The sequence below is a fragment of the Heteronotia binoei genome, chromosome 9 (genome assembly GCF_032191835.1).
Source record: "Heteronotia binoei isolate CCM8104 ecotype False Entrance Well chromosome 9, APGP_CSIRO_Hbin_v1, whole genome shotgun sequence".
NCBI lineage: Eukaryota > Metazoa > Chordata > Lepidosauria > Squamata > Gekkonidae > Heteronotia > Heteronotia binoei.
In genome coordinates, this window is record NC_083231.1 from 96,241,952 (window position 1) to 96,259,412 (window position 17,461).

Genomic DNA, 17,461 nt, shown 5'->3' on the forward strand with positions numbered 1-17,461 from the left:
ACTGTTGAGTTTTAGGACTATAAATATTACACTAGATTACAGTTTCTTAATGAATGAATGACAGATCTCTTATTTTTGTTTCTTGGTGCATTTTAATGTTAAATTATATTGTGGCTTGACAGAAACCAACCCTATGCTGTTAAAATGTCAAACATGGACTTGATGCATTTAAGAGTTTGGCTTCTGGAGTTTAATATACTGTTTGCAAATAGACTTGCATTTGTCTTTAATTGTAATCTAAACATTTGAAAGCAGGGGCAGTATTCCTGTAAAGCTGCCTCTAGCTTTTTATAGAGTCATGTGCAGCATTCATTTCTTGTACAAACAAGGTAGAAAACAACAGCACATTCTCCTAGTCAAAAGATACCCAGCTCATAAGAATCTTATGAGGCTACTGTTATCATGAAGTAATTGACCATGTTACTATAGATGGTTAAATATCCTAAAGTGAAATCAGAGAATGCTTTGTGCCAAGGCTAAATACAGTATCAGATAAACCTAGGCAGAGAAGATAGAATTACAGTTCCTATTTACTGTCTCGAATTTATAGAGATCAGACATCCTTGCACACACCTCTGCCAAAATATTCTGTTATACAGCCAAAATTTGGAAATCATGCAAAGAATAAAGCAAACAGAAAGAGTCTAAGGGCATTCCTGCTTGATATGTTTTTGCTGTTCTACTATGGTCTTATGAAAATACAATGAATTTTTAAGAAGTGAGACAACATGAGTTTTGCAGTTCCATAGGCATTTTTTTTATTTATGTACACATCGTATCACTTCACTGACTGTGCTTTTTTTGTAACAGGATCCAAAAGCAAAGCTGACAACAGAAATTTAAAGGAAGAAGAAAAATTGCAGGGACCCAAAAAGAAAATCAAAGCAAGCATTTGCAACAAACCAACCCTATTGAGCAAAGTCAAACAAAGCTCCAAACAATGATTGTAGAAACCAGAAGATGTCTGCATCAAGGTGCCCTCACCTCATTCCTGATCCATGCTATGAGGATCACAAAGTGCAGCAGTTCCTACTTTCTAATTTAGTTGAGTACCAATGAAACTTAAAATGCGCTGTTCACTGAGAATGATGGACTAATTACGACAACCAAAAACCTCTCAAACCACCTTGATTTGATACCCTTAACTGTCCACTTCCCCAGTCTGATTTTCAAGACTGCACCTTAAACAAGCTGCAGACTTTCCACAAAAACTGTTCCTAAAAATGCACACATCCCTCTTCTGTCAGGTATCTAACTTTCCAGCCTTCCTACAAACATCTATCGAATTTGCAAAGCACTGAGGTGGTAGGGCTGCTTAAAGTCTGGACACTGCACATTGAGGCAGCCGTTCTTGTAAACTCCTCAGTGAACATGTGGTCAGTGTTTACTTTGCTACACTTAAGTAATGATAAAGACACATCTAGGAGTCTAGAGGTTAAATGAGCATTTTTTTTTTAAAATGAAAGAGTATAAGATTACATTTCTGAATATCTCCCCCAATAAATATTGAGATCTAAAAAAGTTTGGCTAATGCTATAAGAAATATGGCAGGAAAAGTTAAACTCTGCTGATGATAACTGTAAAATTCTCATGGTTTTGAGGAGGTATCTGGGATTCAATGGTGCCCATGTTTGTACTTCATGAGATTACGATGGCGTAACAGATTACAGATATTATTATTTTGATTTATTTACCGATGTTTGCTTACATGGAACACATTCAAGCATTTGGTTAGCCTGTTGTCTATATTGTCCTAGCAAGAGGTAAGAAGAATTCTCTATAATTCTTTACCTAAACTGTGTAAAAACTCTTCAGATCTTTTGGTTGTAGGCAGCACAGGTGACTAACATTCTGACTGATTACATGGACACTGGGTTATGTAATCACTGGCTCAGTAGTCACCTGTGTTCAGCTAAGAGCATCCCCAAGCAAACTACCAGGCTGGGGAAATAAGTGTGCCAGTACAACACGGTTAAACACAGGCACCTGCAGGTCAATTCTGGCCAAATAGTTTAAGTGCTATGTTTTTAAAATAACATTCATTCCATGCGTCTTAAATTGAAAAGATAGAATGTTTATACTTTATATATAGTTCAGGGGAGTATAGAAACAACAGAAGACTTTTTCAGTCTAGTTTTGTCAGAATGCTATATAACATTTACTCATTCATATAAGTTAGCAATTCTTTAAAAGTGTTTAAGAACAAAGGCAACATGGATACATTTCCCTGGTAGCCTCAGCGTAAAATAAAATAAAAAATGAACACTGTCCAATTAATCTTGTCCTGTCTACTGCTGCACATATTCTTCTGGGTCAAGTTTACATCCATCATCCATATAAAACACACAACACATGTAATATGGTTGCCTAGAATATGAACAAGGTCACAGAAATAATGATAATTGTTTCCTACATCAAGGGTGTCCAAACTGCAGCTCAGGAATCACATGTGGCTCTTTCACACATATTGTGTAACTCTTGAAGCCCCCAACACCCCATCAGGCAGCTTGGAGAAGACATTTCTCTCTTTAAAGCCAAGCCAGCTGGTGGGTGATGCATTTAAATGCATTTAAAGTTACTTTCTTTCCACCCCTTCCCCTCACACATCTATTTTCCTTCCTTCCTTCTGGCTCTCAAATATTTGATGTTCATGTCTTGCAGCTCTCAAACATCTGCCATTTATTTTATGTGGCTCTTACGTTAAGCAAGCTTGGCTGCCCTGGTCTATATAGAAAGATCAATCCCTCACTGGGTGGATAAACAAGATTTTCAGAAGAAATATTACATTATATACTCTTTCCTTTCTCTTTAAGATAAAACTCAGAAAAACAATGCATTCTGTGACAATGTAATTTTCCATTCCCTGGAGAAACCAAGGGCTGGAAATAAGATACAGCAGTACATATAAACAGCTCCTGTCAGGTAAGCAAGCAACACATCTATTCAAAAGACATGCCCACATCATTAACAATTTTATAACAAAGGCAACCATCACTAAGACCATATTAGGGAAGAAATAGTTTATTCATTGTGCAAGAATGCAGTATGATTTTTGCATCTAAGGCAGCTGAAATTATTTCTTTCCCACCATTCCCTTTTGCATTGGTTACCAAAAGTAGTATTAAATTGTGCACAAAGTAGATACAAATATGTGTAAGTTCAAGACTCCCCCCCACCCCCATCCTTTACAGTACTATACTATCGGCTATATTTTAGAAGTAGCTGAGTTGCATGTTCTTCTGGGACACTTAAAAAAAGCTCTTTTCCACATGGCCAAATATCTCATTAGTTGCAGTGCAGAAGCTGAGTCACTTTTTCTGCATCACTTACAAAACAACACAATGCAAAAAAAGGCAACATTTTCTATACCGTGGATTTTAAAAGAATCAGTTTTATGCGGCAATCTCTCAAAATCCAGAATTACTTCTATCACAGATCCTCATATCTATGTACAATGGTTTCAGGTTGTAAAGTTCTTGAAAAGTATGATACATACTAATTACATTATCCATTGTAGAACTCTCTTTTCTTTGTCCTGAGAAGAAGCAACAAACTCAGGTCTAGTTTTGTGATGTCCTTATTTAGGAATAATATTACCCATTTGTGACACTTAAAAGCACATTCAGATTATGCTACAAAATTGCATGACTGAAATAACATTTTCTTTTGTAAAAATGCAAGTGATCACAAAGGCATGCTATCAATAAAAAGCAATCTGACTCACTCTTTCTGATATTACTAACGTATATCACCCTAAATGCTCCCAGTTCTATTGCTCAGAAGGTCAATAGCCTGATTTTCCCTCATCCTATCTTTGCTTCACTACCATTTAAGAAGTCTACATAAATACTTTAGTAAGCCTATTGTGAACCAACACCTGATTGCTGTCCTTTCCTGTCATTATGATTGATTTAGGAACATTTAGTGTTTCAGATGTTCACTGAGTGGGCATGTTTCTTGCATAGGGGTTTGTCTTTCTTTGAGAAGAAAGTTTGACCCTCCAAACTCTCGCAGCATATCTGAAATGACACAAAAAAATCATTTAAGTTTCTCATTCTCATTAACATTCTCGTGTTAAGATACATTAAATTAATCTGACCTAGGGTTACCAACTTCAAAGTGGACACTGGCCTGGACCTCTACTGGGAGTCGGAACTCATCTCAAGACTACAGAGGATCATTTCTATGGAGAAAATGGCAGCTTTGGCAGACTCTATGTGGCATCACAGTCCTGCTGAGCTCCCTCCTGAAGCAACACTGCCACATCTCCAAAAATTTCCCAAGTCAGAGCTTGCAACCCTATAATACAGATTCTATGTGCTTTTGACTAACTGGACTCCTTTTTTGTTTGTAACTGTGATAGAAGACGACGACTGCGGATTTATACCCCACCCTTCTCTCTGAATCAGAGACTCAGAGCAGCTTACAATCTCCTATATCTTCTCCTCCCACAAAAGACACCCTGTGAAGTGGGTGGGGCTGAGAGGGCTCTCACAGCAGCTGCCCTTTCAAGGACAACTCCTGTGATAACTATGGTTAACCCAAGGACATTCCAGCAGCTGCAAGCAGGAGTGGGGAATCAAACCCGGTTCTCCCAGATAAGAGTCCGCCCACTTAACCATTACACCAAAATCTTGGTCTTAAAAGTGCCACTGGACTCTAACTTTATTCTATATCTCAATCTGATAGGACAAAGGCAAAGACAATTAAAGCATTGTATCATGGTCGGGGTGACTTCAGATATTCATCTCCAGTGGCAATAGAGGGAGTATGAGTGACTCGTCTGTCTACTTTACTTGTACAAAGAGACTAAGCAGGAGATGGGGATATCTCATCCGTATAAGGCAGAATAAACGTCATATGACATGTGGGATATACACCCCCACCCTTTCCACTGGACTTGGAAGAAGTGGCTTCAGAAATCCACCTAAAATAACTGCAGCTTCCTGGCTCTCAAAGGTTAGGAGGTACTGGCAGGAAGATTAATAATATTTTGAGAAGCTGGGAAAGAAGCAGTGCAGAGAAAGAAAACAGCACAATTGGTTTTCTGTGCCAACCTAGAAGACTTTTGCCACCTGCCCCAGACAAACTGGCCAATTCAAACTCCATTTGGTTGTGTCAGCAGCAACAACCTCAGCAAAGAAGGCTATGATTGACTGGATTTCACTTTCCTGTGTTTCTGCTTCAACTAGGTTACAAACTTCTGGTGTTTAGCAAGCATGTGTACTCTTCCCAGGGGGCACAAACATGACTGATTAAAGTATGTTAGAGAATACACTGCCATGGTCCATGCCAAGTAAATCTTCAAAGGAGCCAAACAATCTTACAATAGAGAGTGGCTGGCCAAACACCTGCAAAAAATTCTCTCTTGTGAGTGCCATGCCAATTCAAGGGCATTTCATCGCAACTCCCATCTTACTCAGGTTAGCACAAGCACTGCTGCCATGGATATGCCCTTTAAAAAAAGGCTTAATATACTTTTTATACTTACTGAGCACACAAAGCAAGTGTCATGCCAGGTGTGGCCCACGGCTTCAAGGAACCTGTCTCCAGCTTCAATGGGGAATTCACAGCCATGGCACATGGTACCAAAGAGGGCATAATAATCTAAACAACACAGATGTGGGTGATTAGCAAATGGATTTTACATGGAAAACAGAAAAATTCCCCAAGGCAGAAAAATTTCATCATTCAGCATATAACGAGAACATGGCAGAGATGAGCCATTGTCAAGATGCACCATGTGGGGCTGGATCCAGCTAGCTTTGTCACTCAACCTCGTCCCAACTGCTCATCTCTACTACAGCTCCTCTCCTCCACTGCTTTTATGCATTCAGGTCCCATTATCCCAAGCACTTTAGGTAGTAAAAAAGAACCCCTCTTTCCTTTTTCACCAATTGGATCCAACGCAAGATTAATGGTGTGATAATAAATCCTATCACCTCCATGCACCATACATGCCCCAAACTCCTCCACAATATGGCCTCCCAAATTTTTCAGTTAGCCTGTCCCTCATTTTCTATTTACAACTACAGGCTGCTAATGTTACAAGTTATTTCGTCTGATCCATCTAACAGGTTATGTACACTGATGATGTCTCATGTGAGGAACTGGCTATATTCATCTGTCACAAACCTGCCGTGTTACCATGGTTACATTTTTCCTTTCTGCTCACCTTATGCAGGGAGCACAATTGCAGGCTTCTTGTTTCTGAATGTTTTCAACACTCCCTTTGCGCTGTGATGTTTAAATAAAGGCATCTGGGCAAACTAATGTTTCAGGTTTTACCCTGAGACTAAGTTTGGATTTACAATGTTGGTTTGCTAAGAGGAAACAAACTGCAATTTCATCATGTTGGCCTCATGACAAATTGGAGGTTGACTAAGGATGTTCGAAACCAGGAAGCTTTCAATTTCAGCCCTAGACTGTCTGGCACCCTAGGCAAGGCTAACTTCTGGCACCCTCCCCCCCAACACTGATAACATCACTGAATTACATGGGGGTCCCCTATCTGGTGCCCCAGAAGGCTGGCACCCTAGGCAATTGCCTAGTTTACCCAATGGCAGGGCCAGCCCAGGGGAAGGAAAGACTAGAAACATATTTTTACCAGCTGAATGAGATCTGGACAAAGAATCTGTTTCAGTACATTAGCTTTCGTGCAAGCCCAAGGGCAAAACACCTCTAAACTCTTAGCCCATGGCTTGTCTCCTGTGGCTTTCTGTGAACCAGGCTGGCAAATTCAGCAGTAGCCAAGCATATGGTATATTATACTATTCGTTTTTTTTCTGTCCATTTAAATGGTATTTTTGCACTTAATAAGCTGCTTTGGATTCCCACTGGGAAGAACTAATGGAAAATGCTTAAAATAAAAGCATAGTCCATGCATAATGGAATGAGAGGAGAAGGAGGCAACATATAGAAGACCGTATTTGTTCATCATAAACAGCAGTTTGTTGCAACGTCTGACTGTAGTCATCAAGTTGGTGTCATCTTGTGAGAGCCTAGAGTTAGCCATGCATTTAATGGAAGCAACTCTCACCTATTTTATTACATATTTACTTCATTTATATTTCACCTTAGTCTCCAATTGAGGCCCAAGCTATTTACAACATTCTCCTCATCTCCCAACAACCTTATAAGGTAAAGAAGGCTGAAAATGTGTGACTAGTCCAAGGTCACCTATCAAGCTTCCATGGCAGAGTGGTGGATTTGAATCTGGGTCTACCAAATCCTAGTCCAGCATGCTAACTACTACAGACAACCATGGCTCTATGTATCTACATATCAATCATAAGTAATCCCACCTGCTCATATTCCTTCTACTATAGATTCTCTTCAAGAAAGTAAGTAAGCTGATTTAATAACACCTTATTCTACTGGGAGAATTCTGCTCAATGCAGTCCGTTATCTTAAATGCACATAAACATACAACGCTTCCTTACACTGAATGATAAAATTGCCTACTTTGATTAGCTGTGGCTCTGTGGGGGTCTCAGATAGAGGTACTTCATATAACTTATTACCTGATGATGCCAGGGATTGAACCTAGGACATTCCATGTGAAATGCAGATTCTGTGCTATTGAGCCCTGTCCCCTTGAATCTTCAGCGGTAGGTTACAGCAAAGTCTATCTTTACAATGTATTATATACTTACCCACTTCCACATGCAATGCTCTGTATAAACTTGAAGGATTATCTATGCAGAGGTGGGAAATGTAGCCACTGGCATTTGTGAGCCAGAGGGTGAAACCAGACAAGACATCATCCCTGAGCTTGACCAGGGAATGGGTTTATTTTTATTTATTTATTTGGTTTGATTTGTACCCCGCCCTCCCTGCCGAAGCAGGGTTGAAATTTCTGTAGAACTGGGGAACTCTTTGCAAAAGCCCAATTTTGGTCAGGTCTACAGCAACATGAGATGAAGAAGAGGCTCCTTCCTCTCCCACCCATGCCATTTTCCCAACCCATCTTGTCTAGTTTGGTCCTTAGTGTTAAAATTCTGAACATGATCACTCTTACTTTTCCTGCTGGAAATATTCACTCATGGTTTGCTTTTCTGATACAGGGAATTAAGGGTGACCAGTTCTTTGTACCAAACTGGCTGACACTGAATACTGTTACATTTAAATGACATGACAACCCCAGTCTAAAAGAGGATTATATTTTTGGTGGCACAACTTGTGGAGATATGTAGCTCATGAAGAAACAACTATGTATGCATACCAAACAGCTCCCAATTCTTTGCCATACCTTCCACAACAACATAGAATTTCCCTAAACCTTCAAGTGTACCTTTCTTTCCAAGCTACTGACTCAGTCCAGCATTCATAGAATTGGAAGGGATCTCCAGGGCCCCATCATGTGGAAGCTGCTTCCCGACTCAAAGACATTACCAAGCTTTGTGCATTAAGTCTGGTATTGCACAGTTTTCCCCAAAACATGTTTGTTTTAAATATAACAAAAGCCCTCCCCTCTCCATTTCATAGTATCGAATTGAAAATGGGTGTGTGCCTATTTAACTTGGCTGCCATTTACAGCTTCAATAAGTTTACAAGCTTTCCTACAGGAGACAGAAAACAGTAGCTGAGGCAGACAGAAAAGCTTCTGTTTTCTTTCCCTTTCAGCCCCAGACAACACAGTTAAAGAGATTTTTCTCTGCATTAACCATGGTAACAGCAGCCTGAAGTACACTGTGCATAAAAATTTACAAGAGACAGATCAGTGATGTGCTGTTCTCATATCCAGAGACCTAACTTGCAACATCTGACTCCACAAAAACTACCTGAAATTCAACTGAATAAAAACCTGAATGCTTTAGCAAGGGAAAGTCTACTGCTTATCTACTGTGTAGTTTCGTCACTGCTGCCATGCTGGATCACAAAGTTTATCCTCCCTTTGTATTAACTATGAACATTTAACTATTGCCATATCTCTAGAGTTACACAGCAGTGTGCTATCTCGAATCCAAAAGGTTGGCCCCATTGGCTTATCTATAAAGTTCCCTAGATAATTTGCCTTTATTTTTAATTCACATAAGAAAAATCACAGACTTAATGCTGCTGACTTGCACAACTAAGAAAAACACTGGATTGCATACAGAGATCATATATTCCTCTGCTGATGCTTCTTGCTCCACTCCCCACTCTCCCAGAATACTTTGATTTTCCAGAACAAGAACATTAAATTTACAGAAGGTGGCAAAACAAACAAAGCTGGTGCTTCTCTGTGTTAACAATCACATGCTTTGGGCCTCCTCCAAAATGGAAGCTTAGAGATACTTCTCCTGCTCCCTTCAGGTTTGAGCTAAATAATACCCTGCCCCATCATATTTGTTCTACTGTGTTTATTTGCCTGACATTTGCCATTATAATGAAACTATATACTAAAAGCAGAGTGCCTCTGCCACCCATGGACTTCTTACAAACAATCCTATAATAAAAAAACAGAAGTTGTAAAACGTTACAGAAACTTTTTATTTCAAATTTCTGCACTGTTTATAATAAAGCGTGTATGCACATGGAATATGAAGAGACTAATGCGAACCAGAACGCAAAGAATAATAAATAAAACTATTCCCTCTTAAAAGTAAACCCTGAAAAAATCATTTACATTTTGGATTTGCCAAATAATGTTTAATGTTTCTAAAGTTTTGGCTGAACTATTCACCTCACTAATCAAACACTTGGCTAATTAACTGCTTTTGGCATATTTGGATGTGGAGATAACAATGAAGAATATTGATTTGTTCAAAAATAATTATGAGAAGCTATGGCGTAAAATGGATGAAGATATGTTAAAGTGGAATAAACTTAATTTGTCACTGTTGGGTAGAATAGCCACAATTAAAATGAATATTCTACGAAGAATAATGTATTTAGGGTTTGTAGAATCTTTCGGGCTCAAGTGCCGTGTTCTACTGGAGAAAGTTTTCCTTCCAGACGTTTCGTTCTCAGAGAACGAAACGTCTGGAAGGAAAACTTTCTCCAGTAGAACATGGCACTTGAGCCCGAAAGATTCTACAAACCCTAATGATGTTACCAGCCGTGAAAACCTGAAATCTTTGATAATAATGTATTTGTTTCAAACTATTCCGATTGTGAAAGTCAGTAAACAATTTAATAGATGGCAAAGAAAAATTTCGGAGTTTGTGTGGGTGGGGAAGAAACCAAGAATTAAAATGAAAATTTTAACAGATGCAAAAGAGAGAGACGGATTTCAATTACCAGACTTAAAATTATATCATGAAGCAGTTTGCTTAGTATAAATAAAAGAATGGATAATGTTGTTAAACAAAAAACTCTTAGCATTGGAAGGTCATGGAAATAAATTTGGCTGGCATGCTTATATGTATTATGGGAGAAAAAAGATAGACGGCTTATTAAAAATACAAAGTGGCAAAATAGAATTGAAAACTGCTGAAGAGCTGAATAATAAATATGATTGGTTTCAAATGCAACAAATAAAGAGCTTGGTGGAGAATGACATTAAAACTGAAGGAATAAGAAAAGAGCAAACAGAAATGGAAAAAAGTTCTGCTTGGAGACAACGGAAAATTAATTTCAAAATTATATAAATTATTTTTAAAATGGTCTACGGAAGATGAAGTAGTGAAATCTCAAATGATTAAGTGGGCAATTAATGTAAATAAAGAAATACAGATGGAAACTTGGGAATATTTGTAGAAGAACTCTATGAAGTTTTTGACGTGTCATAGTATTAAAGATAACTGTTTTAAAATGATGTATAGATGGTATATGACTCCTAAGAAATTGGCAAAGATGAATAATAAGATGCCAGACAGATGCTGGAAATGTAAAAAACATGAAGGTTCTTTCTTAGAAAAAAGTTATGACATGGAGTGAAATGGACAAATTAACAAGAATTTTAAGAGACTATGATTTAGAAGTTTTTAAGTTTTTATTATTCATCAATAAAGATGAATAATAAGATGCCAGACAGATGCTGGAAATGTAAAAAACATAAGGTTCTTTCTACCATATGTGGTGGACTTGTGAAAGAGCAAAAAAGTATTGGCAGATGATTCAGCAAGAAATTTCTAGGATCTTGGGATATGAATTTAAGAAAGTTGCGGAGACTTTTCTGTTGGGATTACAAATGGGAAAATTTCCAAAAGAAGATAGAACTATAATTTGGTACTTGCTTTCAGCTGCTAGGACATTATATGTGCAGTTGTGGAAGAAAAAAAAATACCAGAGAAATGGGATTGGATTGTAAAAGTTATGACATGGAGTGAAATGGACAAATTAACAAGAATTTTAAGAGACTATGATTTAGAAGTTTTTAAGATGGAGTGGAAAAAGTTCAGAAGATATGTAGAAAAAGAGTGGAAAATAAAAGGACATTGGATAATTTTTGATAATTATTAAGTCTTAGAAAAAAGAATATTGATTGTTGTTTTTATTAGTTAAGGGTACCTTTAAACACTAGTACTTTAAGTAAATAACACCGGTGGGGGTCAAGTAACGGGGGGAGGGGTGGGTAGAAAGTAATATATGGGATAGATAAAAGAAGTTATTAATGATGCAAGAAATATAATTTGTTACCATATGTTACCAAATAAAATTGTTTTAACCAACTAATCAAACACTTGGCTAATTAACTGCTTTTGACACAATTTAAAATGAAAATTTCAATAAAAAGAAAGTTTCACTCATGCAACAACTGCACAAAAAAGACTAGATCTAGCATTCTGGAACAGTAGGATTGTTGGTCTTTCCCTTGTTTTCCTCCCCCAGCAGTTCTGAGTCTAAGGAAGCTGACTCTAAATTCTAGGGGTCATGGGACACATATGGACTAAGAGCCACGCATTCAGGGAGGCTACACAGAGAAGTGGAGGGGAGTGGGGGGGGGAGCTCCCTTTTGTATCACTGCCATTCTGCTGATGGAGGGGAAAGGAGACCTGATTTCTGCCCTGACACCAGCAGCCAGCTGTCCCAGGATTGTTAGGCAGAGGGGAACAAGGAAAACACCTGCAATCAGCAGGATCTTTCACTGACAGATTGCTTGATTCAGTCTAAAAATAAGTGACCTCTGTAGCAAGCTGTCTTCTGCACTACCAGAATGGGAACGTCTAGTTAACTTAACTGGGGAAGTTCCATTCTCCATATCCTCAAGATGCTGCCAACAGGATGGGATATCAATTTATAAACCAAATAGCAATAAAAACCAAAATTGAGGTCAGCAGAAACTCAAGTGAGATTAAAAAAAACCCAAACTAAGATTTTAAAAAAGAATCAACATCTTTCATTCCTCTGCTTTTACATCAATTTCGTGGGCTTTTATACCTAGGCTGTGAGCCACACCAGATGTTGGTATCAGGTAAAGTGACAAAACTTCTTTGCATTTTTGAAAGGTGTTTTGTTTTCATGTGGAAACCTAATCTGATTGGTAGATTAAGCTTTCTATGATGTCCTCAAGATGGCTCAAGTCAAATTCTCCTACCTTTTCTAATTTATCTATAACTCATGAGCCAAGTGACCAAATTTTAAAGCACTGTTCATAAGTTGATAAATTCCTCTACAAATAAGTACTGCCAATAATGCCTTTATCAATTACCATTTTCATGATAAAAAGGCAAAATCAAAGAAAGTCAATTTTTTCACATTTTATGTTTACAAAATACAGCGCTTTTACCTAATTTAGATAGTCACCTGAAGTATATTAGACAGCTGTAGCTTATTCTTTTGCCTTTCCAATGAGACACATCATTCATTTTGATATAGTATCAGTTACCTGATACTAATATGTCAATTTTTTGCTCTTGGCCTATGGACTAACCTGCTTATGTGATTATGGTAACACTTACCAGTCTCACAGTAGGGATCACCATCTTCCAAATGGAAAACATTGTTCCGAATGGGCTTGTGACAAGCCACACACAAAAAACAGGAAACATGCCAGGTTTGTTTCAAGGCATTTATTACTTCCTGGTGGAGAAGAGGAGAGGGTGAGAAAACACCGGTTATCATAGGATTCTGACAAGTGATTGTTCATTAAGAAACCTGCTTTACATTAACAAAGAAAACCTCTGCAATTAAAAACAGCTGTGTTGAAGATGCAAGTTGTGACCGTTAAACCTGTTCAGTTCTGAGAACTTTGCTCTACAGACTAAAATTCAGAAGAACCCTGTATTTCCGGGTGCTGGAGTATCTAAAAATTCAGCAGGAAAAGGAAAGGAAAGGTCCCTTGTGCAAACAAGTTACCCATTAATTTGCTTTTTTTTTTTTTTGTACAAAGCTGGCCTAGCTACTCAGCATCTGGGGCTTGGCCCTAGGAATTCCCATATGTTCTGTCAACCCTAGTAGAAGATTACCACCTGGAGTTCTTCAGTATCTGGGGACTTAATACTGAATGAGTTACTACTTAAGATATGCTGCAGATATAACAAGGGGAGCTGAATTTGCAATGGCCTCTTTGCGGTTATTTGGGCACTGTATTCCTTCCTAACAGTACAAAACAGTGTAAAAGGCTTTTAGCACCTGTTTTGAGTTTTACTCTCCACTTTTCATGCTGCACTACTGCTCAGCAAATAATTCTTTAAACAGGCAGTTAATTATACTCATAAATCAGATAAATCAGTCAATAAATATGTTTTTTTTAAAAAAAATCCTACCATTCAGTGTTTATCTAAGTACAGTAAATCCTCACCATTCATATGGGACCAAAATGAATGATGAAACCTGTGAATACTGGGAGGCAAGATTCTGCTGCCTCCTAGTCACTAAACACCCAAATTTCCTACAAAATGTAATTATGTAATGATGGTGTAGTACTACAGCCTAGAGCAGGGGTGGCCAATGGTAGCTCTCCAGACGTTTTTTGCATACAACTCCCATCAGCCCCAGCCATTGGCCATCCTGGCTGGGACTGATGGGAGTTGTAGGCAAAAAACACCTGGAGAGCTACCACTGGCCACCCCTGGTCTAGAGATTATACCATGTGATTAGACCACAAACTGTAAGCACATGACACCTTAATCAGGAATCCATGAATGGTGAGGGTCTACTGTAGCTGCCTTAAATCAGGAAGAAAGGTGTGGTATCAATGTTTTAATGAAATAAATAAAAATAGTCCTTAGTAATATTAATGGCTGCCAATCTGTTTTGGAAAAAAAACAGTGCAAACCTATTTGGGATGCATTTGAATCTTTGGAAACAAAACAGAACCGGTGATCAAGTTAATGTCCGATTGTCACAGTCAAACATCTCTCTCTCTCTCCCTCTCCCCCTCCCTCCCCCCCCTCTCTATTGGATTTGTATGCCACCCATCCCACCAAAGCAGGCTCAGAACGGGTAACAACAGAATAAAATACAATATATTAGTAAAACAGTAATATAAAAGATAAAAATTTCTCAGTATAAAAGTGTGTATATGACAATATAGAACAAAGATGGCGATAGCTCCTTAGTCTGCTCATCAATATATGGGATCTAATTCAGTTCAATTTACATCATTAGTGAGCAGTTAAAAGGCATCTCTGGGCTAATTTTGGCAGGAGGGGCCAATCTATCAAGTGTCCATGGCCTTAGCTAAAAGCCTGGCAGAAGAGCTCCATCTTAAAGGTCCTGCAGAACTGTAGTAGGTCCTACAGGGCCCTGATCTCTATGGGGAGCTCATTCCACCAGGTTGGGGCCAGAGTCAAGAAGGCCCTGGCCCTTGTAGAGGCCAAATGGACTTCTTATGGGCTGGGGACTACCAGCCAACCTTGATCAGTCAACCTTAAGGCCGTTCGTGGGACATATGGGGAGAGGCAGTCCCACATGTGTGTTGGTACCTGGCCATAAAGAGCTTTAAAGGTAAGAACCAAACCTTGAACCTGATTCAGAACTCTATTGGCAGCCAGTGCAGTTCACTGATTCCACTTAATTGTGTCTGATAGATTGGGTTTGCTTCTAAGACCTTGGGACTCTGTGCAAGTCTGAGAGGACCTTTAGGATTTGGAAGACCTAGTGGGGGGCATGCAAGGGTCGGGGATTCCAATCATTAATGGACATGGGAGATATAGCGGTGGGACAAGACTTAGGCTGAGAAGGAGATGGAGATGTGAGTATGCTCCGCCCTCTTCTTGTCTTTGTCCCACCCCGAGGAATGTAGGTTGTGGGGTTAGGGCAAAGTACCCTTCTCCGATATTGGTGCTGAGTAATGCCAGGTCCACAAATATCTTGTGGAGCAAAATATGGACCTGGCCTGTGTGACTGAAACCTGGGGGAGGAAGGGTCAAACTGTCATCTTGAACCAACTTGCCCTACCTGGGTTCTTAGTCCTCCACCAATCCCAGACATTAGGGAAGGGTGTATGGCAATTATCATCTGGGAGTCTTTCTCCCTTAGGACACTGCCCCCAAAATTGCCAGCCTTGATTGTGTAGACCTAGTGTTAGAGGTGAAGGAGAGCATGGCTATCTGGCTGGTGTACCAACCACCTAATGCACCACCAGATACCCTGGTGGGTCTGGTGGAGGCTGCCTCTGCCTAGGCATTGGGAGTACCCATGTTGATGAGGTGAACTCCTCTCAGACTAAGGACCTAATGTTATCCATGCAGCATTGGGGCTCTCCCAGTTTGTAGTAGCCCCCATACACAAAGCAGACCACACACTGGATCTTATTTTTGGGATGGGAACAGAAGTAGATACACACTGATGTAGTACCATGGTCTGACCACTATGCCCTTAAGGCTCAGATGGGTATTCCCAACCCGCCCTCATCTAAGCGGTGAGTGAATTTATGCTTGCCCATGGAGACTGATGGATCCAGATGGATTCCGGAATGCTCTGCAGGACCCGACACCCCCTGGAGATTCTCTCAATGAGCTGGTGGAAGACTGGAATAGTCAGCTTTCTGAAGCCATTGATGCAATCACTCCCCCAGCACCTTCTCCATCCCCACTCCAAATTGGCTTCATGGTACACCCCAGTGGTATGGAAGATGAAGCGGGAACTGTGACAGCTAGAATGGAGGTGGCAGAATGCTCATGACAAGGCAACAAGAGCATCCTATAGGTCGTTTATGCACACCTATGACATGGCAATGAAGGATGCAAAGAAGAACTATTATGTGGCTGTCATTGCATAAGCAAGTTCCTGCCCAGCAAACAAAACACTGAATTGGATATAGAATGTGAGGTTTTGTGAGCTACTTCCCTGACAAAGTCTTGTTGCTTCGCTGAAATCTTCTCAACTGCAATGACCCAACATATGTTTAAACAAACTAAAGGCTCTAGCATTAGATATTCTGAAACCTTAATTCAAAAACCTTTAGCAGTTTGCAGACTTAAGACATCAGTAAACTGGTTTGTCTTATGGTTTCTCAAGGCTCCCTTTTGTTTTTTCTTACCCCAAGTATCTTCCTCTGACATCGAGCACATTCAGGGGCGAAAAACTTTTCATAGCACCCTTCACAGTAAAGTACTCCTTTCTCCTCCACGAAGCCAATGTATGCCATGGAGGTTTTACAGTGGGCACAGTTAAATTCCTCTGGGTGCCAAGATTTCCCCAAAGCCACCAGAAAAGGTCCTCTGTTTTAAAATAAAAAGAAAGTTACCAAATGCTACAGAATGCAAAGTGGGAAAATATTAAAGGGATTCACTGCCACTAGCAGACATTTCCACTTTACTAGGGTGCTGTATGTACTTAATTGAAAACAAATTGGCTATTAAACAATACATAGAGAAAATGTTATAAAATGCAATGGGATTTAATTTTTAAAAATTAAGATTTGAAATTCTAAGTTAGCCTACTTTGATATGATTGTCTGAATCCCTGTTTCTCACAAAACCAATTTGCAAGTGGTGAGTCTGCTGAAGAAATTAAACACTGAAGATATGAGAGCATCATGTTGTACAGCAGGCAGCAAAGACAAGTCACTACAAGAAGATAAAATCAAAACCAATCTGAGAATGCAAGTTATTAAACACTCAGGAGTGAGGCAACCTATGCTGGAAACAAACTGCATTCAAAAACAAATACAGAATGGTCACATGCATATAATGTTAAGCCTCACCCTGAAGTAGATTTAACAAAGTTGTTCATAAAATTGAAACATTTTATTTTATTTTTCAGAACACAGAAAAAATTAACAGATCAAAAGCACATATATAACCAAAAATGCTGCAGTTTCTGATTCCAGTCAAAGACCTGCATGCCTAGTGGAGCATTCTTGGAACAGTTTGCTATGGTAGATAAATTTGTTTTTAGTGAATTTCAGCATCAACTTTATTTACAAGATTAGCTCTACCAAATTTAACGGGATGCTATTAAAATACAAGCCAGATCTGGCAAATCGAATGCAAATCTGATAAAGTAAAAATGACTGGAATCCTGCCCCCCCAATGGTACAATTGGCATCAGTCTGTGTCTGAACCTTTGACCAAGTCTTTAAAATGCAAGGGAGAGTATTATTTTTGAGATTCTTTCCTGCAACTTTAAAGAAATCAGTGCACTG

The 17,461-nt window shown here is 39.2% G+C and overlaps 1 protein-coding gene across 2 annotated transcripts in view; it reads right to left on the reverse strand.

Moving 5' to 3' along the window:
- Nucleotides 1-3,005: 3,005 nt before the first annotated feature.
- The window catches only part of PDLIM5 (PDZ and LIM domain 5), a 192,150-nt gene continuing 177,694 nt past the window's right edge, over nt 3,006-17,461 (reverse strand). For both annotated transcript variants that reach the window (XM_060247048.1, XM_060247047.1), the window contains 4 exons: nt 16,355-16,535; nt 12,828-12,948; nt 5,492-5,607; nt 3,006-4,019 (listed from right to left, as the gene is read on the reverse strand). In XM_060247048.1, the coding sequence (XP_060103031.1) occupies nt 3,930-4,019; nt 5,492-5,607; nt 12,828-12,948; nt 16,355-16,535 (508 nt within the window). In that variant the 3' untranslated portion in view covers nt 3,006-3,929. The remainder of the gene's footprint in view (nt 4,020-5,491; nt 5,608-12,827; nt 12,949-16,354; nt 16,536-17,461) is intronic.